General features: G+C 40.3%; 3 protein-coding genes across 3 annotated transcripts; all 3 read left to right on the top strand.

Annotated features, from left to right (window-relative positions):
* The first annotated feature begins 5,735 nt into the window (after positions 1-5,735).
* On the top strand, positions 5,736-7,922 carry mrps14 (mitochondrial ribosomal protein S14). Its single transcript, XM_084912936.1, has 3 exons — positions 5,736-5,844; positions 6,799-6,963; positions 7,547-7,922. Exons 1-3 carry the CDS (start codon positions 5,776-5,778, stop codon positions 7,727-7,729), a joined length of 417 nt encoding a protein of 138 aa, XP_084769062.1. The 5' UTR covers positions 5,736-5,775; the 3' UTR covers positions 7,730-7,922.
* A 1,672-nt stretch (positions 7,923-9,594) lies between these two features.
* cacybp (calcyclin binding protein) lies at positions 9,595-14,667 on the top strand. Its single transcript, XM_084912935.1, has 6 exons — positions 9,595-9,727; positions 10,574-10,784; positions 10,917-11,013; positions 11,105-11,204; positions 13,319-13,413; positions 13,586-14,667. The coding sequence occupies exons 1-6, from the start codon at positions 9,710-9,712 to the stop codon at positions 13,746-13,748; spliced, it is 684 nt and encodes a 227-aa protein (XP_084769061.1). The 5' UTR covers positions 9,595-9,709; the 3' UTR covers positions 13,749-14,667.
* A 1,958-nt stretch (positions 14,668-16,625) lies between these two features.
* plk3 (polo-like kinase 3 (Drosophila)) lies at positions 16,626-25,257 on the top strand. Its single transcript, XM_084912987.1, has 15 exons — positions 16,626-16,991; positions 17,998-18,105; positions 18,233-18,349; positions 18,612-18,741; positions 18,862-18,949; positions 19,455-19,550; positions 19,752-19,947; positions 20,161-20,287; positions 20,432-20,547; positions 21,695-21,815; positions 21,924-22,007; positions 22,349-22,511; positions 22,689-22,818; positions 22,981-23,091; positions 23,202-25,257. The coding sequence occupies exons 1-15, from the start codon at positions 16,773-16,775 to the stop codon at positions 23,397-23,399; spliced, it is 2,004 nt and encodes a 667-aa protein (XP_084769113.1). The 5' UTR covers positions 16,626-16,772; the 3' UTR covers positions 23,400-25,257.
* Positions 25,258-25,781: the final 524 nt, after the last annotated feature.

Here is a 25,781-nt window from a genome sequence, read left to right as displayed (position 1 = left end):
TGGTGTGTTTAGAGAAGCTATAAAGAGGCACACGAAAGTAGAGTATGCAGATTACTTTCGTTTAGAAGAAATGAAAACACAGAGAAAATTGTCTACAACTTGAAATTGAGTGAGTTGCATTATTTTGCAACACACACACACACACACACACACACACATATATATAATAGCATATATATATATATATATATATATATATATATATATATATATATATATATATATATATATATATATATATATATATATATATATTGCCAGAGATTTTTGATTTTTCAGCTGCACATGATGTGAATATCCTGTTCTAGCACATCCCAAAAATATTCTTTTGCATTGAGATCTGATGAATGTGAAGGCCATTTAAAGATACCAGCATGCTATTAAAGTTTGTGAAAGGGCGCATTATCCTGCTGAAAACATAAGACGACTACACTGTTGTCATGAATGCATGGCCATAGTCAGCAATAATACTCAGCCGTGGCATTAAGTTATATGATAACCAGCTGAGTCTCATGCTCTTCTGCTGCAGTCTTCTGCGGCTGTAGCCCATCTGCTTTAAGGTTCCATCTATAATGCATTCAGAGATGCTATTCTGTATAATTTGGCTATGACAAGTATTTATTAAAGGTACTGCTGACTGAAACAGTCTGGCAACCGCCTCTGACCCAGAGAACTGTTCTACTGGATCTACTGGTGACTGTGTAGATCATTTGATTGAACTCACTGTCATGTTTCAGAAACAAGTCTGAGCTTTGTGAATTTGCATGTTATCCTGCTGGAAGCAGCCACGGGACACTTTGGTGATGAATGGTCAGAGACCACACTCAGGTAGGCTGAGGTGCTGCTTAGTTGATTCTGAGGTGCCCAAAATGTTCCACAAAATATCCCCCACTCCATAAAGCGACCAATACACTGTTGATACAAACCAGGACGGATCCATACTTTGATATTGTTTACACAATGTCAAATGTGGAAGCAGAAATCAAGATTCATCAAACCAGCTGAAAACTGTGGACAAATTTCCTTTCCTAGATGATAGGATTGGTACCCTGTGTAGTTTTCTGCTGCTGTAGCCCATCTGCTTCATGCTTTGACCTATTGTGCCTTCAGAGACGTTCTTTTACATACCTTGGTTATAATAAGTGTTTATTTAACTGCTACCTTACTGCTGCCTTCCTATCAGGCTGGAGCCTTGAGACGACTGTTGTTGCGATGTGGAGCTTTATAGATAAAATAGAACTAAAGCAGTCTGTTAAGTGTATATTTTTTTTCCAAGAATAAAATATAGTTATTTGTTTATTTATTTCAGTTTTCAGTTTACATGACATACCTGAAATGAGCTAAATTATGAATAAAAGTATGACTGACTGACTATGTTTCCAATTGGCCACATCTTTAAGCAGATGAGGGACGCAATTCATCTTTGATTTCATATCACGGTCACATAAAAATAATATATGATTTAGGAATAGCTATGATAAGGAATTGCTGGATATGACTGCATTCAAACTAGTGTCTAATATTTGAGCTGCCAAAGGAATACGAGCCACTGGGCTGCAGTGCAGTTTATTTATACGGGCAGTGTATGAATAATGTTCACAAGACATGTTGACACAGGTCAAATGTGGGAAAACCAATCCAGTAAGAAGAAAAATGACACTTTGTTTATTGCCTACAAGCTTTGGAAATATCATTCTGATCAGACGTACGGACACAGTCGTTTCTACCCAGGAATCTGATGTGGATCCAGCGTGTGAGTGTTTTTCCCTGCATCTATTTTACATCAGATATTTGGGTAGGAAAGCTTAGAGATGTTGGCAGCAAACATGCCACTTCCACCATCCCCTGAAAACCGTGTTATGTCTGAATCAAACACACCGTAAAAAAACACACGCACACAGAAAATATACAGACGTACTACTCCTGTCACATTTTCATCTGCATGTACGTTGTGAATGAGCCTCATGTTTGATCAGCCAAGAGATCCTTGTTTGCTTTAATCATCTTGTTTAGGGTTAGATGAAAGAATGCATAAACCACTAGAGGAGAAGGTATCCTTGATGAATACCAGGAAGGTTAGCTGGTTGCTCGTGGCTGTCTGGTATGTATTAGTGGACTTTTCCTATGGCTTGAATGTGTCTCCCTGGAACTTAAGGACTTTATAAAGACTTTAGATGTAGTGCTAAAGCATGCAATTAATTATAGCTGTTGCAAGTACGTCGCTACTTTAAAGATGTTGTTTTGCTTGGAGTAGTTCAGAACCAATCCCAACACCCACATCATCTTGAGTACATAGAGACCCTTTGATGGTGGTTTAGCCTTTTGTGTAACCCTCTGGTGTAACCCGTGATCCGAGCTGCTGCTTGGTTACATCACGTCATGGGTGTTGACTGAGTTCACCGCTGCACCATCATTTTTACTCATTAGGCCACCTCGGTGAGCAATTGCAACTTCTCTCAGTTACATCTCAGTTTCATATCACCTGATTTTGTGTCCAAATTACCCCAGTCTTAGCTGTGATCTGACCTTAGATCTGCGGATCTTCTGTAAAGCGCACTGGTGCACCAGGGTGACACCAGCCCAAGAGACCTTGAAATTGCATCACTTCCCTAAAGCCAGCGGGCAAGAAACACTATATCATTGATCTAATTTATATTATCTGCAGGCACGTTGGACATTTGTCACCGGTGACCCCTATCACACTGCTGTTATACAGCAACACAGTACCTCCCACTCTTTACTCTGTCAGTGCAGCTGCAGAGCTGTTCGTCCCAAGTCATTTAGAATAGATTCGCTGCTTGAGAAATAATGATGACAAAGGATGTTGCCAGCTTAAATTAAAGTTCGATTTGCATGCGTTAATCTGTAACACCACCTGTTCTCATTGTTTTCATATGTTAGGTCGATTGCTTTGAATGAGACTGACCAGCATTGCCCCCCATAAGCTCTCTAAACTATAACTACTTTATATTACCTGTGCTATATTTGAATGATGACCCTTTATCATTAAAAGAGTAGCTTACTCTTATCTTGTCAAATTGTTTAAGGACTGATTAAGGAATATTTTAACTTCCTCTCTCCATCACAAACGTTTATTCCTAATTGCAACGGGTCACCTTTTCAACTCTGCTCAGGAAAGTAAAAGAAATCACTGACAGAATAATTCTGCCTTCGTCATGATGATCTTGGAACAGCCATGTCGGGAAGTTTTGAACTACGGGCCAAAACTAACTCGGAGCCAAAAAGCAGTTTAAGTATGATAAACTGGTGCTGTCAAATGAAAAAGCTGTGTTTTTGCAAATTTCAAAAACATTTCTTCTGGTTGACAAACCATATAATTTTGCAATTACAGTGATTCATAAAGAGTTGTTCCCGCTAACCCAGAAAATGAAAGACAGCCGAATATTTTGACATCCATTACAAAAGAAGTTACGGTAATTTCTTGGTACATTAATACGCTTGGTGCTGTGACAGGTTTACAAATACCATTATCTGTAAGCAGTAATGTGCTTACTTTTTGAGTCATTTATTATTTAAGTCAGTGCTCAGAGCCCGGTACCAATTTTCCAGCCTGGTTCATATAAATGCTTTTTATAGAGGAAGCACTGCCTGGAGTTTGTCATGTGTTAATGTTTATCCAAAAACGCATCTCCTCCAGGCTACAGAGTAATGGGGACTGTTTAAGAAAGTAACCCACTCTGCTTATATGCTTTTTTTTTATCTATTAAAGACAGCACCCTGCTGAGACATATGTTGAAAGAAGAAGAAGAAGAACACTGTTTAATATATGTGCTTCCTTAAAACACAAGGGTTTCATTGTTAGAAGTGCTGGGGAAGCAGAGATGACTCTGTGCTTCAGAAGATTTAAGACACAAGGTTTAGATTCAGCTGGAACAGGGGCCCTGGTCCTGGTGGGTGGTGAGAGAGAGAGTATGACCTTATCATGAAAGGACTACATTGCCACCTACTGGTGGTCAAATGGTACTACAAGTGACTAAAAATTCAAGTAAATTCAGATTGTTACAGCATGTTCTCAAAGGGGATTATCAGTTACTTGAGACTCAAAGCAAAACTAATCACAGCAGGTTCAGCACTGATGAAGTAAATGTAATACCAAATGTAATGCTGCTGCAAAAATCTAATATTAACTTCACCATAATTAGCACTTAGTGTTTCTTCTTCACTCACCTCTTTTCACTCTATATGTGTTTATACACAAATCTGCATTTAATTAATGGTTATCATTCATCTCTGGCTCACTTCTCCAGAGTGTCATTTGTCCTATCTTCCTCCCCCAGCCGGTCACAGCAGATGGCTGCCCCTTCCTGAGCCTGGTTGTGCCAAGGTTTCTTCCAGTTAAAAGGGGTTTTTCCCCTCCCTACTGCCACCAAGCCTTTACTCATAGGGCGTTACTTAATTGTTGGGGTTTTCTCTTTGTTACTGTAGAGCAGGGATGTCCAACTCCAGTCCTCAAGAGCTACTTTCAGTAGTAGTAGTAGTAGTAGTAGTAGATGCATCCCTACTCCAACACAGCTGGATCAAATGGTTGGATTACCTCTTCAGCATGCCATCAAGTTTTCAGGCCTGATAATAAGCTATTTATTTGATTCAGGAAGAAGGATGTGTTTAAAAGCTGCAGGGCCGTAGCTCTCAAGGACTGGAGTTGGATACCCCTGCTGTAGGGTCTCAACCTTACAAAATAAACTGCCTTGAGCATCAGTTATTCAAATAATATTTGTTTATTATACTGTGATTTACACTGTGGACAGAACAAAAGTGAGAAAAAAAATCTTTTTGAGACAAAAAAAATGTACGAATAATGCGAGAAAAACTTGCAAACAATTTTTCTTTTCTTTTTTTTAAAGAAAGGGAGCAATATCATTTAAGTGTTCATGGTTAGGTTGGAGAGAATGTTTGGGATCAATAACTCATAAGAAATGTTGAAATCACATTATCAACGGGACTGGTTGGGAGGTGTCTGACCTGTAGAAGCTGTCTACAAAGATAAATCGTGAAAAACAAAATACATGTTTCAATGCTCACAATCGCTGAACACACACATGGCGATAATCCATTTAAACAGAAATCAGATTGTATATGTGAACTTCCTTGCAGTTTAAGATAGAAAAGTGAGTCAAAGGAGCTTGCAAAGAAAAGCGTCTGGACTTCTTTAAGTTACTTGAAGACGTTTCACCTCTCATCCGAGAAGCTTCTTCAGTTCTAAGGTCAAATGGTGGTCAATCAGCCAGGGTTAACTCTGGCTGATTGGGACCCACACCCAGTTTCACACCTTGGCTCAGGCGATTAGAGGATCATCAGGGGGTCCTTTTGTCCCTCTTTGGGGGGGATACTCCCACTGGGTTTATATCTGGGACTCTCCACCATTTGACCTTAGAACTGAAGAAGCTTCTCGGATGAGAGGTGAAACGTCTTCAAGTAACTTAAAGAAGTCCAGACGCTTTTCTTTGCAAGCTCCTTTGACTACGATGAACTGGATGACTGAGAACCTTCACAGACATAGAAAAGTGAGGCGAAGTCTGTCTTTGATTGAAAAAAAAAAGACACAATTTTCCTATTTTTCCCTCTTACGAGTTTTTTCTCATAAATTTGTCACGCTTTACTTGTAAATGTGTCGCGTTTTCGCTCATAAATTTGACATTTTTTTAGGCACTGTACGTCTCATTTTATCTCGTCACACTCCAGGTCGATAGGTGGCGGTAAAGTTGAGTGTTTTTTCTTTCAACCTCCGGTGGTTTCGCGCAAGTCAAATCCAATATGGCGGTTAACAGACTAACATGTTTGGGGTTAAATGCCCTTTATTCCACCGTCTGCGCCCCAAAGCAGGTAAAGCATTTACGGTAATCTTGCATGTATCAGCCGAGGTTGTGTTTTCATTCAGACTCAATCTATTATCTCTGACTTTCGGTCGATAAATGTAACATTGGCTGTTTTATTGATGTAACTAGCGTTCTGACGTTAGCTTCGCGGCTAATGCTAGTAAGCCTGCTATGTGTCAAACCTGGCTCAGTATGGTTCTTTGAAGGGTTTAACAGGACATGATACATGAAAATTATAAGAGGACAGGTAGTATATGCTCAGTTCCCGTGCTTGTTCTAGCAAGAAAGGTTGAGTGATTAACTTCTTTTTACGCTATGGCTTCTAATGATCTTGAAAGCAAGATATTTAAGCTGAATAAAATGATGACTTTGTTAGCATTAATTGTGGCCCGTTATCCCTCAAGAGCAACCGATTTCTTTTACAGCTGAGCGCTCTTTATATGGATAAAATTATTCCCTGTTTAGTTTTACTTGAACCTGCAAAGTGAGCCTTTTGTTAACACGATCTGTGTGGAATATGCAAGCGTCATAGGAAGGCAAGTTTTCAATGGATCATCAGAAGTTGCATGTAGTAGTTTTATGTCCGAATCACCAGGGTCTCTCACCCTCTGTTATTTCGGAAGCGTACGAAGGAGGTTTCATTTATTTTTTGGCTCACATCTGTGTGTGTCTGTTGTCTTGGGCTCCTGATGCTCTAATTCGGGCAAACTTGATTTCTATCATAGAACTGAAACTGCTAACATCAGGTCAGATGCTGTATTTTCAAGTGAAAGCTTGTCCAAATGGCACACGGCAGTGCAGATGAGCCGAAATAATCAGCTTTTGGTTTTGACTGCTCTGGCTTGTCTGAAAATTGTTAGGGCCTTAAAGGTGGTTCAAACAGTTAGAGCTACAGTGTGTGTAATTGAGTACAGAGGCAGACTAAATACTTGTTCACTAACTGAAGGAGCACTGTTTGCAGGCATTGAGGAGCTGCTGGGGGGCGGTGGAGCAGGTGAGAAGTTACTATGTTGACTGGAGGATGCTGAGGGATGTCAAGAGGAGGCAGATGGCCTTTGACTATGCTGATGAGAGGTTACGAATTAACGCACTGAGGAAGAACACCATCCTACCCAAAGAGCTTCAGGTATATACTGAAGAAGGACGCCTAAGTTCAATGTGTATTAATAAGTAACTCAGCAATGGTAACGATTGAACTGTTACAGAATGAATCCTTGAAAAGACATTAGTACAGAGTGAAGTACTAATTAGTGAATTAGTGAAGTACTAATAGACATTAGTACTTCACTCTGTACTAATGTCTACTAGGCTAGTAGTATAATGTCTACTAATAGCCTAGTACTAGTACTAATAGCCCGTGGGGTCGCCCATGGCTCAGGGCGACCGTGGCTCAAGGGGTTGGGAAGCGCATCTGTAACCGGAAGGTTGCCGGTTCGATCCCCAGCTCTCTGTCCTGGTTGTTGTGTCCTTGAGCAAGACACTTTACCCTACTGCCTACTGGTGTTGGCCGATGGCGCAATATGGCAGCCTCGCTTCTGTCAGTCTGCCCCAGGGCAGTTGTGTCTACAACCGTAGCTTGCCTCCACCAGTGTGTGAATGCGAGAGTGAATGAATAGTGGCATTGTAAAGCGCTTTGGGTGCCTTGAAAAGCGCTATATAAATCCAATCCATTATTATTATTATTTACTTATTTATTCATTTTTTTGCAGGAGATAGCAGACAAAGAGATTTCAGCACTACCCAGAGACAGCTGCCCTGTGAGGATACGTAACAGGTGTGTGATGACTTCTCGACCACGAGGAGTGAAGCGGAGGTGGCGTCTTAGCCGTATTGTCTTTCGTCATCTAGCTGACCACAATCAGATGTCTGGGATTCTGAGGGCAAGGTGGTGATGAGGTCTCACTGGACATTTTGAAAAACAAGATTTTTCAGTGGTTATCAATAGACAGCTACATTTGATTACTTGTGTAAATTATGTTTTCCTTGGTCAGTAAGATGCTGTTGCTTCCTTATTAGCCTTCTTAATATAAAAAATGAGAAAGTTGATATGAGTACTGATAAATAAATGAATATTGTTGTACATTACAGTTTTGTGAGTGTCTTGGTTTATTATAAAATGTTATGTGTAATATAAAAGTTTTATAAAAGCTTAACACCTTCTACTGTCACAGGAAAAGAAGTAAGTTATTTTTTAAGGTAATGGCTGCCCTAAAATGAGATGTAATTCATAGGCAAGAAAGCCCACATTTTCCTTTCACTTACTTTCTTTTCATTTATTCTGTATATAATATATAACTGGTCTTTTATATAGTTGAAAAGTATCTAAGATGTAACAAATACCGAACGTGTGGAACTTTTGCTTCAAAGCGGGATGGATCCTTGCTTTCATTTGGTTAGCACCACATTCTGGTCTTACCATAAAATGTTCCAACAGAAATGAGATTAATCAGACCAGGCAACAATCTTCCTTCCAATCTTCTTCCAGTTTTGGTGAGCCTGTGTGAATTGTTGCCTCAGTTTCCTGTTCTTAGGTGACGAGTGGCACTCGATGTCTTTCTGCTGCTGTTGTTTTGATATGTTGTGTGTTGTGGAAAAAAATCAGTGGAGTATGAAAAGAAACTGGTTTTCTGAGATGTATTTTATTTTATTTTTTTGTGTCCTCTCCGGCACTGTAGCAATCAGAATTATTTTCTGAAGGCCAAGAAAAATGCCCACCAGATTTATTTTCCCAAGTAGACCATTACGGCTTTTGCTATACTGGTCCACTTGATTGTCATATTTTATTCAACCTTCATAATTATTATTATTATTATTGTTGTTGTTGTTATTAATTAATTTTTCATTTTGAGTTATTACAATCAGAACAGACAGGACCAGGGGATGGGAAAGAGAAAGAAAGAGAGGTTGGGAAGAGAATTAACAGAAGGAGAGGGAAAGATAAATAGAAAAGAGGGATAGAGAGAGAAAAGATGATGAAAATCTGCGTGATCACCTGCTGAGAGAAAAAGAAGACAACACAGTAGGGAAACCACAGCAACAACCAACATAAGCATCAGTAACAGTAAATAAGAAATAGTGAATGTTACTAAGCAGCATACAGTACTAATAATTCATGATACGTTTAGAGGCAGCAGCCAACCAAGATAGTGTGTGTCTGTGAGTACCTGCTTGTACACCTGTGTGTGTGTGTGTGTGTGAGTGCACTTATGTTCATGTTTTTTAGAGGTTATATCATTCAAAACACAAATTTTCCTCTATGTTATCCATTCAGAGATGCTGCTTCTGCTTTTTCTACCATGATTGTAATGAGTGACTATTTGTGTTAATGTTGCCTTCCTATCAGCTCAGAGCAGTCCCAGTAGAGTCAGACAAAAGTCACTTAAATCAACTTTCTTCCCTGTTTTGATGCTCAGTTTGATCTTCACCACATCTGCATGTCTAAATGCACTGAGTTGTTGCCATGATTAGTTATTTGCATTAATGAGCAGAAAAAGGATTGAGTGGCCAATGTGCGTATATATAATGCAATTAAATAGAATGTGTCTCTTAAAGTGGTGCAAGTTTGTTGAAAGCCAGCAAACTGTAACATTCATTTGATTTTACATTAAAAGGTTCAGTAAAAAAGTTGAAATTACCTTAAAACGGTTCATTTAATTCCTGTCATGCTCTACATACAAGGACACTTTGCTGTTTAGCAATGATTAAACTTCAGTACAGTAGGTGGCGGTAGCACACCTGTAATCGGCCTTGCAAATAGCCAAATGAAGAAGACGGAAGAGCGTCGGAAAGAAGCGCCGCTGGAAAGTAGTCTGAGAGCAGTGAAGAAGAACCGCAGCGGCATTTCATAGTGTAGCTGATACTAATAAGCCTGAATGGATTTAACCGAACAGGTGAGCAGAATCGTTTCATTCAGTTTAGTGTTCAGCAAAACTGCATCTTTTAAGGTTTAGCTGAGGTAGCTGGATTTACATAGATACAGTGAAATCAGTGCAGTGCTTGCTAACGTCAGTCCTATCAACCCGTGGTGAGCTGCTGCGTGATGCCTGATACATTTTTTTTATTATTATTTTCTCCAGGGTAACGTTACAGTTGTAAACTAAAATAAAACGCCTGTCTGGCAAATACGATTACAGTCGGTAGTCGTGCGTGGCAGTGCATGCCAGTAGCTCGCGGCCCAACTTAGCCGTTAGCTTTTAGTGGACTACCAGAACATTCTAGCAACATCATTCAGTGTAAAACAACTACTGCGCTGCTAAACAAATCAGTACGGTAGTTACTCGGCGTCTCTGTTAGTTGTCTGGAGATGTTACTAGACCCACTCATGTACAGTATCATTAAGCACCTTTACATTTGAATTATACATACATACATACATATTACAATACATCTGTAAAGGATCTCTCAAGACATGAATAACTGTAATATGTACAGGCTTCTAAGTTGTTTGGATGCCAGATAAATCGCAGACAAATGCATAGTTCCAACGTGTGTTGTGAGTTAGGTTAGACTACATGACTTCGAGAGTGGATTGTGGGAAATGGGTTAGTGACTATATAATTATTGTAGAAGGCACTTTGTTCTTACTATTTATTAAGTTACAATAGAAATTTTTATTTACTTATATAGTTTTGTTTTTGTTTTTTTAATTAAATGTTTGGTAGATTGATTCAAACAGACAGCACTACTCTATTAGTGGATGTGCATGTCTCAGTGATTGTATTGTTCCCCTCATACAGATTACACAGTTGGAGGCAGACTTGCAGGAGCTGGGGTCCCTCTTGGAGAAGGCAGAGAGGAAAAGAGTTCAGGATCTGCTTAAACAGGAGCAGAAAAGGGTGGAGAAGGAGCTTGCAGCTAAACGACAACAAAAAGAACAACAAGCTAGGAAGGAGGCAGACCCATCTGCAGCCACTAAGGCAGCATACACCGTCAAGATTACCAGCTATGGTATGGGGCAGTTATCGAGTAGCACTATCAAACATTACTGAGAAAACCAAGCGGTTAAGATGCGTTCAAGAGCTGGGGAGGGGAAAAAACAGTATTTCAAAATTGTTCACATGTGTATCATCTTTTCTGCAGCATGGGACCAGTCAGATAAGTTTGTCAAAATTTATCTGGCATTGAAAGATGTGCACAAAATATCAGCAGAAAATGTGGAGGTCAAATTTACAGAATGGTGAGTTGATAATCAGCATAGTGTTCAGTTTGTTTATACATTCCTGTTCCCTTATCAGTGCACGCGAATTTGCCCCTTGTCTGTGTTGCAGGTCATTTTCTGTGCTGGTGAAGGATCTAGATGGCAAAAACCACGAAATGACAGTTCTGAACTTGTTGTATCCAATCAATGAACAGGACAGCTACAAAAAGGTAAACAAATCATCTGCTGCTTACTCAGCTTCTTCTCCTCAGTCCAGCTGGCCATGAGATGTTTGTATTTCAGAAATCGGTTGCTGGCTTTGGGTCAAAAGTCTCTGTCATCTTAGATGAGTGGGTGTGCGTTAGGAAGCAGTGGTGCAATCTCTCTCAGCAGACTATCCCCATATTTCACAAAACTGTGTAGGTCTCTAATATTGCAGGCCAGTAATCAGCCAAATACTTGCAGTATATACTTCTTCTCTCTCTCCTTCTCTCACAGCTAAAACATCAGTTTGCATGAAGCTGTGCATAATGCAGGTTTCCCCTGCTGTCTGTCAAGAGGGTAATGCTTAACAGGCAGCCACTCTGTGCTACTCAAATGCTCTGTGGCAGGACTTTGGATCAAATCAAAGTTTTTATTTTTTAAGATTGCCTTTGCATATTCTGCATCATATCAACAGTTCTAAGCCATGTTACCTCCTGCAGCCATCACACTAGGGCTGCCACAAACGATTATTTTGATAGTCGACTAGTCACCGATTATTTTTGCGATTAGTCGACTAATCAGATCATCATCCATTGAACGTATAACGTACAGCTTATTGCACCAGCAGCATCTGCTCTTATATAACTATCATTAGCTTACAGCTTTAAGTGTTTAAGGTATGTGCTAACTAAAAATAAAGACAAGATGATAGTTTATTAAATTTTAATTAAATTTGCAGATTGTTTTGGTGAAGTTTAATAAACTCCTTGCTATCTAAAATATAACAGGACACCGGAGTATATTCTCGAGCATCTCACACTTCTGATAATCAGTTGTCTGCTTGATGTTTATTCAGCTGTGTAAAAACTATAACTTTAATCTCAGCCAAACCGATTTACTTAGGAACAAATAAAATACTGAAAAAAGCCAAACAATAACATTTTTAAGTTATCTAAGTGACTTATATATCATGTTTAACCTGAGTAGCGAAAGACGGCGGTGGGTTTGAAAACGATTTGCCGGGAGTCCGGTGTTCTCACGGCTCTAGTGAGCCTTGAACCCCGGCTAGCTATCGAGCTAGTGGGTAACAGACGTCTCCGAAAACGTCGGAGCGCTTTTGAAAATATTTGGTGTCTTGATAAACTGAGCAGATATTTGAGGTTTACACAGCTACATTCTCGCCTGAAAATATGTTAAACGTTTATTTTGTGACCCAAAAAGAATAATAAGAGTAATATTAAAACTAACTAGCTGTCGCCATTGTTGATAACTGCGCCAGGCCGCGCTATGAATTATGGGACAGAGCTGCTTCTTCTTCGGGGTTTAACGGCAGCTGGCATCCTTGTACATGCAGTGCTGCCATCTTCTGTTTCAGTCCGTTATTACACTCTTAAATCCTACTACTTATTCCTGCGTCTTTTGTGATCTTACAAAGCTTCAAACAACGCGTCGACTATTAAATCAGTCGTCGACGATTTTAATAGTCGACGTAATCGTGATTAGTCGACTAATCGTGGCAGCCCTACATCACACTAAATCTCTTTTAAACCAGAGAAAAATAATGTTAGATGGTTGTAATGTAAGCTTGCTGCTTGATGAAGAGTAATGAAAAAAAAATTAAAATCATGTACCCATCAATGTAGCTAAGAAAGCAGGTGAAAAGGTACCTTGTGCATCATTTTAAATAGATGCATTTATTTGTATTTATTTTAAGATTTCAGGAAATATTAGTCATTTTGCAGAGAAAAACTGGAGTAGTGATTCTTAGTGATTGACCTGTTTGTCAGAGAAAAGTAAGCATCAATGAAGAGCCAAATAAAGTAAAAAATTTAAAGTTAAAACAAAATTACATGAGCATGTTGCTGGTTTATTAATTTTGTTACCACAGGTAACATGCTCTTGCATTGGTTCTGATGTGGATAATTAAGAATTGTGTGGCCACTAGGGGGCAGCAGACACCCAATTTTTAAGCTTGTAGCAATGAGTTTAAATATATTGCATTAACTTATTAAGGTGGCTATTGTGATTATACGTAAACCTTGTTAAATGCAGTGTCAGTGTTCCTGTCACTTTTCGTCTTTGATTTGAGCTGCCAGTCTGTTGTCCACACTCTGAAACTGTCTTTTGCTCTCTGCAACAGATAAAAACAGACATGGTCTTGGTCATGTGCAAGAAGCAGTCAACAAAGAAGTGGGACTGTCTAACGGCGGTGGAAAAGCAGTCTAAAGAGAAAGAGTGAGTTAGAAATTTATGTATTGATTTTAGTTTGTGAAATAAAGTGCAGCGACAGTGCTGTGTCTCAAGCCACTGTGATTGCAGTGCAGTGATTGGGTGCACACATACTACATGAGAGCAATCCAAAGAATTGTTTGCACCATTAAAGTATTTTCCTGCCGCCTTTCTACAGAAAACCCAGCTTTGACGATAATGCTGACCCCGGCGAGGGCCTGATGAATGTGTTGAAAAAGATTTATGCAGAGGGAGACGACGAGATGAAGAGAACAATCAACAAAGCTTGGACAGAGTCCCAAGAGAAGAAATTAAGAGGAGAGGAGATGATGGACTATTAAATATTGCCACTTTTCCACAGCAGGACCAAATGAGAGCTCCAAAGGTTGAAGCAGGCATGACTTAATTATTGAAAGTAAAGTCTACATACTACACCGCTCATAAATAATTTGTTTAAAGTAATGTCTAAGCTCGGGATGGCCTCAATTTGGCCCTGCTTTGAAAACCAGGCTGCTGGTGTTCTTAGTGATGGGCTACAACTCATCTGTCACACAAGCAAAAGGATGGAGTCCATCACGTGATGACCTGAAGACTGCAAGAACGCACACATTTCATCACAGCTGACGTTAAGAGTCCAATCTGTGGGTAGAAAGCAGGGAAAATGTTGTGTGCTTCCCCACTTACATACATTCCCCTATGTGTTTTGTGAAGTCGCACTTAAAGGGTCAAAGGACCACTGCTCAGTCATTTCACAGCTCTTGTTTTTGTTTTCCTGGCTTGTTTCAATAAAATGTCTTGTTGTGGTTTAAATTGGACCAGGGTAAATGTAATTGTTCATTTTCAATGGTAGTTGAAAATCAGTACAGATTAACTTGGCAAATATTTCTTTTTTTTTTTTTTTTTTTTTTGTCAGCTATAAATTTGCCAAAGTTCTCTTACTTCTATTTATGAAGTAAACCAGAGGATAGTTTTCTTTTTTTTTTTTAAATCTTTACATCAGCTGTATGATTTTTGTAAATCCACAAATAAGTCACGTAGCATACAAAGACAGTAAACTATCTTGTGTCAGCCTAGTGTAATATTTTACTGCATGCAGGTATGTTTAAAACTACATTTTCCACAATCCTTTTTTTAAGTTACATGTTCTGAAATACTTGATGTGACTGATTTTTGCAGATTTGTTTTCCGACATTGTGAAAAATGTGTGTTTTCACTTTTGCTGGTTGTTCTCTGCTCTCATAAATACAGATGTTGAACGCAGAGTTTTTCCATCTGTCTTTCAAGCTTAAAATTAGATTTAAAAAGTTATTAAGCATTTTATTGCCATTTATATCCACTGGCTGACGTTTTCAGCTAGCCTTCTCAGTTAATATTTCACGGAGTCGTATCTTAGATGTGTTATGAAATTACAAGATGTGATTTGCCTCATGCAGAAGTAATTGTCCTGGAGACATGGATGGGTTGTGTAAAATATGCATATACTGGCCGCTAGTAACTGCTCGATAACGTGCATATCTAATTACCCACTTGTTTGGCAGCATCTCCATTCAGATATGTAGGCATCAGGTCAAGACCACCTGCTGAAGTTCAAACTAAGCATCAGAACAGGGAAGAAAGGTGATTAAAGTGACTTTTGACATGGTATGGTGTTTGAGGTGATGGGGAGACAATAATTTTAAAAAATCATTATAATCGAGGCAGAAAAGCATCTGTGAATGGCCGTCTTTGAAGCAGCAGCAGAAGACCACACTTACTGCTGCTCCTACACAGGAAGGTGTAGCTACAGCTCACGCAGACTCACCAAAAGTGGACAACAGATTGCCTTCTATTGTGCATCCTTTTATGACCACAGTGGACATGTCTTCCAAAGGCTGATTGCTACAGGATAATGCACCATATCTCCAATGGAATCCACAGTCTAAAGCACATTTGGGATCTGGTGGATCAGGAGATTTATATCTGAAGAATGTTTCCAGCACCTTGTTGAATCTGTGCCATGAAGAATTAAGACCATTCTGAAGGCAAAGGGGGTCCAAGCCATTACTAGCAAGGTGTGGTGATATTACCGTAAGCATGGTCAAGCCATTCTGAAATTCTAGTGTCACAGAGTTTCATTACTCCCTCGTGTGTCTCATCTACTCTCCAGATAAAGATGCACAGTATCAACATTATGAAGAAGCTGCTGGGCTGTCCTTGAGGCCCATCATGGTCAAAACAAAGAGCACCAAACAGAGGGTGACCTCTCTATCAGGCATCAGGCTTTCTTCAGGCCTTCACCAAAGAGGGCACACCAACAGCTATGGTCCAGAATTGGAATTAATAGTAGGCCCACTTTTTATTTGCACAGTCAACACTGGACAAAACTGCCAAATATTAAGGGTGAAGGCCACTTTGCAAAGCTGAGTACAAATGCTGTTAGAGCAGGCTTTTCTTTTCTTTAGTTTCTTTTACCTTTTTTAAAAAATAAAAAAGCACATTAGCTTTATAACTGACCACTACTGTGTCACTAGAGAAATATTTTTCATAAGTCATTTATACTGCACATTCAAGTCCTCACAGACCTGAGCTTGAGAGCTTCACGTTTTGACCACCAGGTGGCAGCCGTATTCAGGACGTTCTCCGGGGGGACTGCACACAGGGGAAATCTAAGCCAGGATTTTACTGTAGGAGCCTTGAAAGTTTTGGAATTTTTTTTTTTTTTTTTTTTTAGTAGAACAACACTTTTTTTTCTTTGTAAGAATATGGTCACATATAATATATATAATCTGTGGAGCCCTAACAACTGATTCATACATTTATTTGCAGAATGGAAATGATATGTTCCAGCCCCATCTTATATCTAATGAAATAATTTCCTAGTAAAAGGTTTTTCCTGCGTTTAAGTCTTGTTCTTCTTAACAAAGTCTCCTTTAAATTACAAAAGGCTAAAAACTTTCTTCTCTCCTTACATGCTTACTTACCTCTTTTCATAAAGTGCCTTTTTGTATATAAAGGGTTAAAACACTGTCCGGGTCACTGGCCTCCCAGCAGTCTCAGAGACTTGAGCCAAAACCAAGCGACTCTTTTTTATCAGCTCTTTCATTCATATTTCCTCTCAAAAAATCCACATCAATTTTTGATTGAGTTTCTGTCTGAGCAAATCATCTGGGGTTTCTCCACCAGTGCACCACCTCCTGCCCGCCCACGACTCCGTGACGTCGGTGCCACTATATAGCCAGGGTTCGCCTTTCGTCCACACCAGTTGGATAAAATTGAAAGAGACGGACGTACCGTGAAGACGCACTTGGCACTTTTACGGAAAAAAGAAGAAATATTTAAGCGAGACGGAGACACGTACGAGTCGATCGTTTATTCCGCTGTGATAAATGAGTACCGGCTGTTTCACCGCGGCTCAGCGGATTTCGTGCCACACCATGAATGCGGATTTATTTAAGCCTGCTCCGGAGCGTGGTGGACCCCAACAGACTTCTGCCCCGGCGAAAAACAGCAGGAATAAACACGATCAACCCAAACCGGAGCTGGCTCAGGTTGTGACGGATCTCAAGACGGGGAGGTCCTACATTAAAGGGAAGCTTTTGGGAAAGGTACACGCATTTCATACATTTTTCTTCGCCCCTTTTCTCCTTTTCCATGTGTCTGTGCGTCGCTGCGTCGGTTTTGACTGAGGAGGCAGATGGATCTAGAATCTGAATTAATTAGCCGCAGTTTTGGGCTGATTTTATTTCCCCCCCTTTCCTTTTTTGTTTTCTCTTTCTGTTTAAAATCACTATGAGCCATGTTCCAGGTGTGCTTGTGATGTGATGCGGGAATAGAGAATGACCTCGTGGTGGATGCGACCAATATTCCCCCCCCTGTTCTCCCTACTTGCTGTTCTCGTCAGTGCTGAATGAATCAGACGCAAGGTGTGCCCAGCTCCGGTGCGCACACATGCTTAGCCATAAAAAAATAAATAATTAAAAAAAATCTCCACCGACGATGAACGTTTACAGCCCCCTCTCGTATTTTAATGGCCTGCCGTGAAACCAAAGACACGCTTGTCTGACCACAGCGTAATTTCTGCCCCTCATGATGATGATGATGCATCAGCATCGCTTTTTGAAACAGTGTCTATGGAAGCGAGTTTATCAACGTGTTGCTGGTCGTATCGATGTGCTGCAGCCAGTTTTTTTTTCCTTCCTCTGCCTGCCGCAGAGCTAGAAACGTCTCCGCCAGTTTCACGGTTAATGAATGCAGCAGCTCAGGCTACCTCATCCTTCATGTACCCGAGCATGTGTAGTCTTGATCACATCCTGGAGAGAAGGGGAAAAAAACAAATGTCTGTATAAGCGGCAGTAAACGCATCTGGGGGATGATGTTTTTCATCATATCTGCGCATACAAGCCAATAAAAGATGCCTGAGGCATCAGATGGATCGTTTTATGGTCATGACAATCATTTTTATGTCTTTAATCTTACCTCGATTATTGTTCCTGAAATTGTTTTGACTGCATCGCTACCTATCCTCAGGTCAGACTTGCCTTGAGACTGAATGTGTGGGTTTTAAACCTGCTGCTTGTGTAAATTGATCATTCTGTTTGTTTCCCCCCAAAGGGCGGCTTTGCTCGATGCTATGAGATGACAGACCTGTCCAACAACAAAATGTATGCAGTGAAGGTGATCCCACAGAGCAGGGTGTCCAAACCACACCAGAGAGACAAGGTACACGATCACCAATCTTTGTGTCTCCTGTGTCTTGCATAACTGGAAATCAATGTCTGGGTTGTTGTTTTTTCTTTTGGGACATTGAAACGTCTTCACCGATTGATGAGTTGTCATATGTTGACAGATTACGAACGAGATCGAGCTGCACAGAACGCTGTCACACAAGCATGTGGTGAAATTCTCCCACTATTTCGAGGACCAAGAAAACATCTACATCTTCCTCGAGCTGTGCAGTCGGAAGGTGAGACTTCAGAACTCTAGAACAGTCTGCGCTGCTTTGTGTTCTGCTTGCACTAACAGTATTTCTTGTATTACCCTACAGTGCTGCTTTGCATGCTATATTTAAAAGGGGTCTTGGCAGATTTTTACTGATTTCCTAGTGAATGTAAAAAAAAAAAAAAATTTCTTTTATGCAGCTGCAGGGATGCATATGTGCTAGCAGTGTTTGTACAGTCCCACTCACTGATGCAGGGTTGACGGTTCACTCATTGCTCTCTCTGCAGTCCCTGGCACACATTTGGAAGGCGAGACACACACTCACAGAGCCTGAAGTGCGCTATTACCTCAGACAGATCATATCCGGCCTCAAGTACCTCCACAGCAGAGGAATCCTGCACAGGGATCTCAAACTAGGTACGTGGCTGAAAATGCGGCTTCACGCATACACAAAGCATCCCAGGAATCTGTGACTTTGGACGAGCATGCGTGTCATCTGTGGAATGCTGACCGGACAAATGCTTTTGTCTCTTTCAGGGAACTTTTTCATCAATGAGAACATGGAGTTGCGGCTGGGAGACTTTGGCCTCGCTGCCAAGCTGGAGACAGTTGAACAAAGAAAAAAGTAAGTTAATTGCTTAAAATGTTTATCTGTTGGAGGATACCAATGAGCTTAATGGGGCCCATAGATCATACTACTGTAATGATGAAACAAAGCTCTCTAAGGTCTCTCCATATTACCTTTTTAAAAAAAATATATATAAAAATTTATGAGTATTTTTAGCCCCATCTCAGATGTATCTTTTAAAAATCTGACTTTTAATGCTCTATTTTAGCACAAGCACCCTCAACCTAAACCATTACATCAGTTACTAAGCATAATCTTCCTCCCACAACTTTCCTCCTGCAAGTACCTAACTAAACCGGTTTCCAACTGACAGTTGAAAGTACCGCTTAGAGCACAGTTTCAATTCCTGTTAGACAGCTTCCTGTGGAATACCAGAAGACTGAGAGTGACAGAAAAAATATTTCAAACATTACCTGTATGCCTGATGTTGAAACCAAACCAGTTTTAAATGTTCGAAGCATTACATCTTACCCATATATGGTTCTTGTTTTGTTTTTCTTAGAACAATCTGTGGGACTCCCAATTACTTGGCTCCTGAGGTGCTCAACAGACAGGGCCACGGCACAGAGTCTGACGTGTGGTCCCTCGGATGTGTCATGTGAGTCTTTTTACTTTAAGATGATTATAAGAACTATCCCGGTTTCAGAGTGTTTTTTGGGGGGATTTTGACCTTGGCGTCACTTCGTCTCAGTCGGTCGGGAAAGTGGGGACTTTTTTTTTTTTTTTTTTTTTTTTTTCTCTAAATCACTCACTTTTGTTTTTGAGCTGACTCACTGTTGCCTTGATTACTCTCTCACAGGTACACACTGATGTGTGGAAACCCTCCTTTTGAGACGCTCGACTTGAAAGAGACGTACAAGTGTATTAAAGAAGTTCGCTACAACCTGCCCTCCACGCTTTCCCCTGCTGCTCAGAAACTCATCTCAGGCATCCTGCAGAAGAATCCCAGTGACAGACTCACACTGGATCAGATCCTCAACCACGAATTCTTCAAAGTATGTTGACCTTCGGGAAATTTCTTGCCAGTGTTACGAAACACTTTCAGTTGTGACATTTTTATCTCGAGGTGAAGGAGTGTGAAAATGTCAGTTCTTGATCTGTTATCTCAACTGAGAACAGAGTGGGCACGCTCCAACCTCCTCACTCTTTCTCACCATTTTTTTTTTCTTTCATTTTTTTTTAATGCATCACCTTTGCCTCTTTCTCAGGGTTTCACTCCTGACAAACTTCCCCCCAGCAGCTGTACAATGGTGCCAGAGCTACACCCTCCCAGCCCTGCCAAGAAATTCTTCACTAAAATGGCCAAAAGCCTATTTGGAAAGAAGAAAGCAAAAGGTGAGCAAGCAGCAAAAGCGATTTTGGGGGGGGGGTTCGTTTTTCAGCTTTAGTTTTAAGAATATCCAAGAGCTGCTGTATTTATTTAAACAGTCCTGCCTTTAAACATATTTGTTGTGACTACAGTGTGTCGTGTTTTCACAGTGGAAAAAATTCCATGCGAGGACAAAGAGGACAAGGATATTTCCAAGCTGGTGTCGGGCATCGTTAAATGTTCCATCAACCGGCAGATCAGCTACAAAACAGTGGGACCCAATGAGGTACTTTTTTTTTTCTCCTCTCTCTCTTTCCTCTGTGAGAAACTTTTGACCTGGTTTACCTTAATTTGGGTAATTCCAGCCAGTTATGCACACAGTTGACATGCAATTACAGCCGTTCTAAAGGCTTGGAGAAAACACAAAATGCATATTTTAATAGCATACAGCCTCCATTACAGTTGAGAATTGCTTTCCATTAGCATGCTCATTTAAATAGTAAAAGTGCCCTAGAAAAAGGAACTGTTAAAGAAATGGGGTGGAAAAAATGTCTTAATTTTTAAAGAGACGTTGTTTTAAATTTGTTTTTCTTCAGAATAATGTAAGATGCATGACAAAAAAACTAGTTCAGACCAGAAGAAATGTAGCAGTCTGTTGGTGGTAGCTTTTGAAACGTGATAAGCTCTAGTAAGCTCATCTGGGTGTTTGTTAGGGTACTTGGTTATCAGAAGATTCTGAAGAAGCTGTTACTGCACACTTAGGGGGGAGGGGGGGGGGGGGGTAAATGTTCTCTGCTCAGTAACGACATGACGTATTTGTTTTAAAAAGACTGAACAGAACCTAGAGTATATGCCACAATTGCAGGATGCTCAGTAGGCCGATCCCCAATCAGGCTCATCTAGTTTATTTATAGAGCCAAAAAGGAGCTACAGTTTTTGCTGTCATGCATGACTCTTCCTTTGTCTGTCTTAAGAAGCCTGTCCTGAGGAACCAGATTGTCATTAATAAGCGCAGATGAATATAGATTTGTACAAGTGTACTCTGAAAGTAGTGCTCGTTTTAGCTTGTTTTCATGTTTGTCTGTTTGCGGCGGGAAAAAACAAACCTACTCGCGCAGCGCTTGTGGTAACGTGACATTAGAAACTACGTGTCAGGCTTGCAGCATGCTTGCAACGTGTACAAAGGGAAACCGTGCAGCTGAAAGTAGTTTCCCCACCTTGCAGTGGCAACGAGATGCACTGCATTTAGTCTAAGATGTTGCAGAAATTGAATAAATGAGCTTCAGCGCTGACACAGCAAAAGTGTGCATGCAAGGATTAAAGGAGCTCATTCCCTTTATCTCTGGTTACCCTTTCGGGCATGTGACACACTGCTCTTTCACTTTGTTGCTCTTACTCATCATGTGCTAATCGCATGTTTCGTTGTTGCTCAGGTGCCGTCTCCCACCGGTCAGCTGGTGAGCTCTGTGCCTCTGGAGCAGACTCCTGCTGAGGAGGAATCCAGAAAGTCCATTTCCCGGTCTTTTAAGGGCACCATGGCCAGCAGCACTGAACGTAAGTTTCTGTTTGTTATTTATGAACACACATTTGGTGTTCGTTGTGGTGGCTGATTGCAATCAGGGTTTCTCATTTTTGCTCGTTTTGGTTGGTTTTTCCCTTCAGCGTGTGAGGATGTGCTGACCCCTGCAGCTGTTGCCGACTCTGCCCTGAAAGTTCTCACGAACTGCCTGGCCACCATGCCTGCAGGTATGTTTATGCATAAGATTGTAGCTCAGCCATTATTTTTTTTGTTGTCCCTGTGGGATTACTTAAGTGGACCAAAGAGGAATAAAATCAAGCGAAATGTCCTTCTGCTGTTTGCCGAGATTACAAAATGCAGCAGAATCATTAAATTTAACTAGCTGGATATTTTCCTTGAATCCTCAGAATTTCTGCTGACTCATTCTGCTCATTTGAGACACACTGTATGTGTTAAGAGAAACATAGTGTTTCTTCACATTCAAATTCATTTTTTTTTAATATTTTGACTTTTTGAATTAAGATTATTTTACTAATCCTCATATTTTTATTTTATTTTTTTTCTTCAGCCAATAGGAATCCACCCTGCCTGTCCAGTCCGCAGTCCTTCCTGTGGGTGACTAAATGGGTTGACTACTCCAACAAGTATGGCTTTGGTTACCAGCTCTCAAACCAAAACGTAGGCGTGCTCTTCAATGAGGGAACACATCTCAGTCTTTGTGACCAGCGCAAGTAAGTACTTTAAAATCAACAGATTAAGATGTCATGTCAACATTTACACAGTGCTTAGAGCTTATTGTCAGTTGCTTAGTGACTAGGCTCAATGGTGTAAATGGAAAAGATGTCAAAGTTCATCTTCCAATTTTTTTTATTTTTTTTTTAACTTTTTTCCCCCCTTCTTCCAAACAGGACTGTCCACTACTGCTTGACCAACAACAAACACTTCAGCTTCCCTTCAAACTCTCTACCTGAGCAGCTGCGCAACCAGAAACAAATAGTTGAACTAATGGCTAACTACATGGAGGAGAACCTAATGGAGGTAGGAAAGCACCCATTAGTTTTCAGCCATTACATAGAGTGACTGACTTGCATTTAATGACAACTGTAAGCCTGGATTTGTGCCTTCATGAACCTGTTAAAGGGAACTTGAAGAGATTATGTCCTCATGCAAATGAAACTAAATAATTTCTGTCCTCCTCAGGGTGGAGATCTGCATTGTGAGGAACATGTCTCAGCTCCTCCTCCTCTGCTCCTCCAGTGGGTGAAGACTGACCATGCTCTTGTCATGCTCTTCAATAATGGCACTCTACAGGTTTGGATAATTAAATTAATAAAACCAGTCATGGGACACTGAGTCTACATAACTACTTTTTCACAGCAGCTGGATTATAATTCTCCTTTTTTTTTTTTTTTTTTTTTTAGGTTAACTTCTACACAGACCACACCAAAATCATCCTGTGCAAGTCTTCTGACGACGCCTACCTGCTCACCTATATCAGTCGGGAACGTGCCTCGTGCACGTACCTCCTCAGCATGTTGAATGAAATGGGCTGCACATCTGAGCTACGGCACCGCCTTAGATATGTGGTCCAGCTTCTCCAGCACCACACTGATGCCTGAGAGCGCAGCTCAGTGCCTCCCAGGCTACCCGAGTGACAGATGCCTTAGAGGCAACCTGACTGGTTGATACAGTTTCTCAAGGCATAGCCAAGCAAGGCAATGTGTTCATATGCGTGACAGATAAAAAGGATTCTCAACGTCAATATTCTTGTCTGGCTTAGTGCCTAGGCAGCTGATTTATCAAACTGACTGATTTTGATAAATGTCAAGCAGTCAGGGAGTTGCCCAAAGCAGCATCTGCCTCAAGGGGTTGTGCCTATCCAGCTAAGCCTCAAAGGTATCCACCTGGAAGCTATTGATACCTAAAATAAAGACTCATACATGGCCTGAAATGATGGATCCTTCATCGGCAGATTCCTACAAAACAAAAAAAAGACAAAAAAAACAAAACAAAAAAACCCACCCAGTTATCCTCCCTCACTCAAATGCACTGCTTCTTGTCTTGGGCCTTTCAAATCTGCCAACCCTACAGCTTTCAGCCTCCCCTGATAGCCCATCACCCAGGCATGGTATCTTAAACATTTCTCAACACTAAAATTGTCCCTTTTGCTCAGAATGGAGATAATCCTGCAGCAGAAATGCTCAGATTTCCAAAAGTATTTTAGCAGCAAGGTCTTTTACACCATTCTCTTGCACTCCAACTGATCTTTCAGCAAAGAAACTTTGTGAAGAGGTACGGTTTGACTAGAGAGAAAGACCCCCCCCTAAACCCTCAATTGGTTAATTGTCTTTTTTTTTATGTGGTACCATGGTGTACACTTGTTTTTTGTTTTGTTTTTGTTTTTTCAAATTTGTTTTAAAAAAAAAAAAAAATGGAAAGAGCCAGCTATAGGATCACACTACAATCTTGACCTCACACGCACAAATATGCCTGGCCTTATTTGATGATGGTGATGTTTAAGTTTGGGAGTCATTGCTTCTTCTGCTCCAACATCATTTTTTTTTTTTTTTTTTTTTTCTTTTAAATTGCAACCAAATTTCACTGATGTGGTGCATAACAAACTACTGGGGCTGCAGGAGTAAACACAATTTTGCACTTTCTTTTTTTTTTCCTTCTGTAAATTCATCAGGCGTACAAAGCCTTTTACCACTTGTTAGCTTTTTTTATTTGCTTTTAACTAGATACCAAAAAGCATTTCAACTTTTCTGTTTGTTTTTAAAAAGGGAAAAGAAAAAAGATTCAACTTTTTTAAAATTCACACACAGTAGGTGAATGTGCGCTCCACATGTGCTGGGAAGCTGAACTGTTGGTTGGATAATGGGGTGGGGGAAAGGGGGGTAAAAGTGCCTTTCTGAGGGATGCCCGTTTAGTGCAATAACAGCCCTTTGTGAATGTCAAGCTGGCTACAAACAAGATTGAGATGGGTTTTACAGGTGGGATTTACTTTTGGACTTTGCACCAAAGTTTAAAAGTAAGTCCAATAGCACTACACTCTCACTACCTGGTATAAGCTTTTAGAACAACTGTTAGAAGTATATATTCCAATAATATCTACTAAGGGGAAAAAAAAAAAAGAAAACATTGTACTCTGTTGTACTGTACTGTACTGTAATCCTGATCGGTTTACATTGCTTTCTTGACCCAGAGTTGTATCCTAAAAACTGTGACCTGGAATGCAAGTATTATGTACATGTGTTTTCAGAAAACTCAACATTGTGAAAGCCATCTGCCAATTCAGAAGAGTCTTTATTTTTTTGGCACATAATGTCGTGTTTATTTATTTTTTATTTATACATAGTTTTTTATTTATTGTGCAAATGTTCCGGTCTTGACACAAGTAAACGTTCAATTCCGATCACTTTTTTGTAATGTATTTTGGGGGAAAAATGGGACAAAAATAAAGTTTATTGAAAATGACTTCAGTTTCTTGTTGCATTTTTATATTGACAGTGCACTAAAGTTGAGAAATGTATGGGTTTTGTTGAAACAAATGGCATTTTTAACAAATGACTCATGTAGCAGTCATTACCAAACGTACACCTTTAATAATAATAATGGATTGCATTTATATAGCACTTTTCGAGACCCTCAAAGCGCTTTACAATTCCACTATTCATTCACTCTCACATACTGGTGGAGGCAAGCTACAGCTGCCCTGGGACAGACTGACAGAAGCGAGGCTGCCATATCGCGCCATCGGCCCCTCTGGCCATCACAGTCTTGCCCAAGAACACAACGACCGAGACGGTTCGAGCCGGGGCTCGAACCGGCAACCTTCTGATTACAAGACGAACTGCCAACTCTTGAGCCAAGATCGCCCCTTTGTCATCGTCGTACGTAAATGCTAGAGAGGGAGACGTTTGAGTTTACAATATTTGTATCATATCTTTCTAGAAACATCTAATATATTTATTTACTACAATAACAACAATATGAAACTT

The sequence above is a fragment of the Perissodus microlepis genome, chromosome 18 (genome assembly GCF_051167445.1).
Source record: "Perissodus microlepis isolate ML-2025 ecotype Zambia chromosome 18, ASM5116744v1, whole genome shotgun sequence".
Taxonomy (NCBI): Eukaryota; Metazoa; Chordata; class Actinopteri; order Cichliformes; family Cichlidae; genus Perissodus; species Perissodus microlepis.
This window is presented reverse-complemented; position numbering and strand designations above follow the sequence as displayed.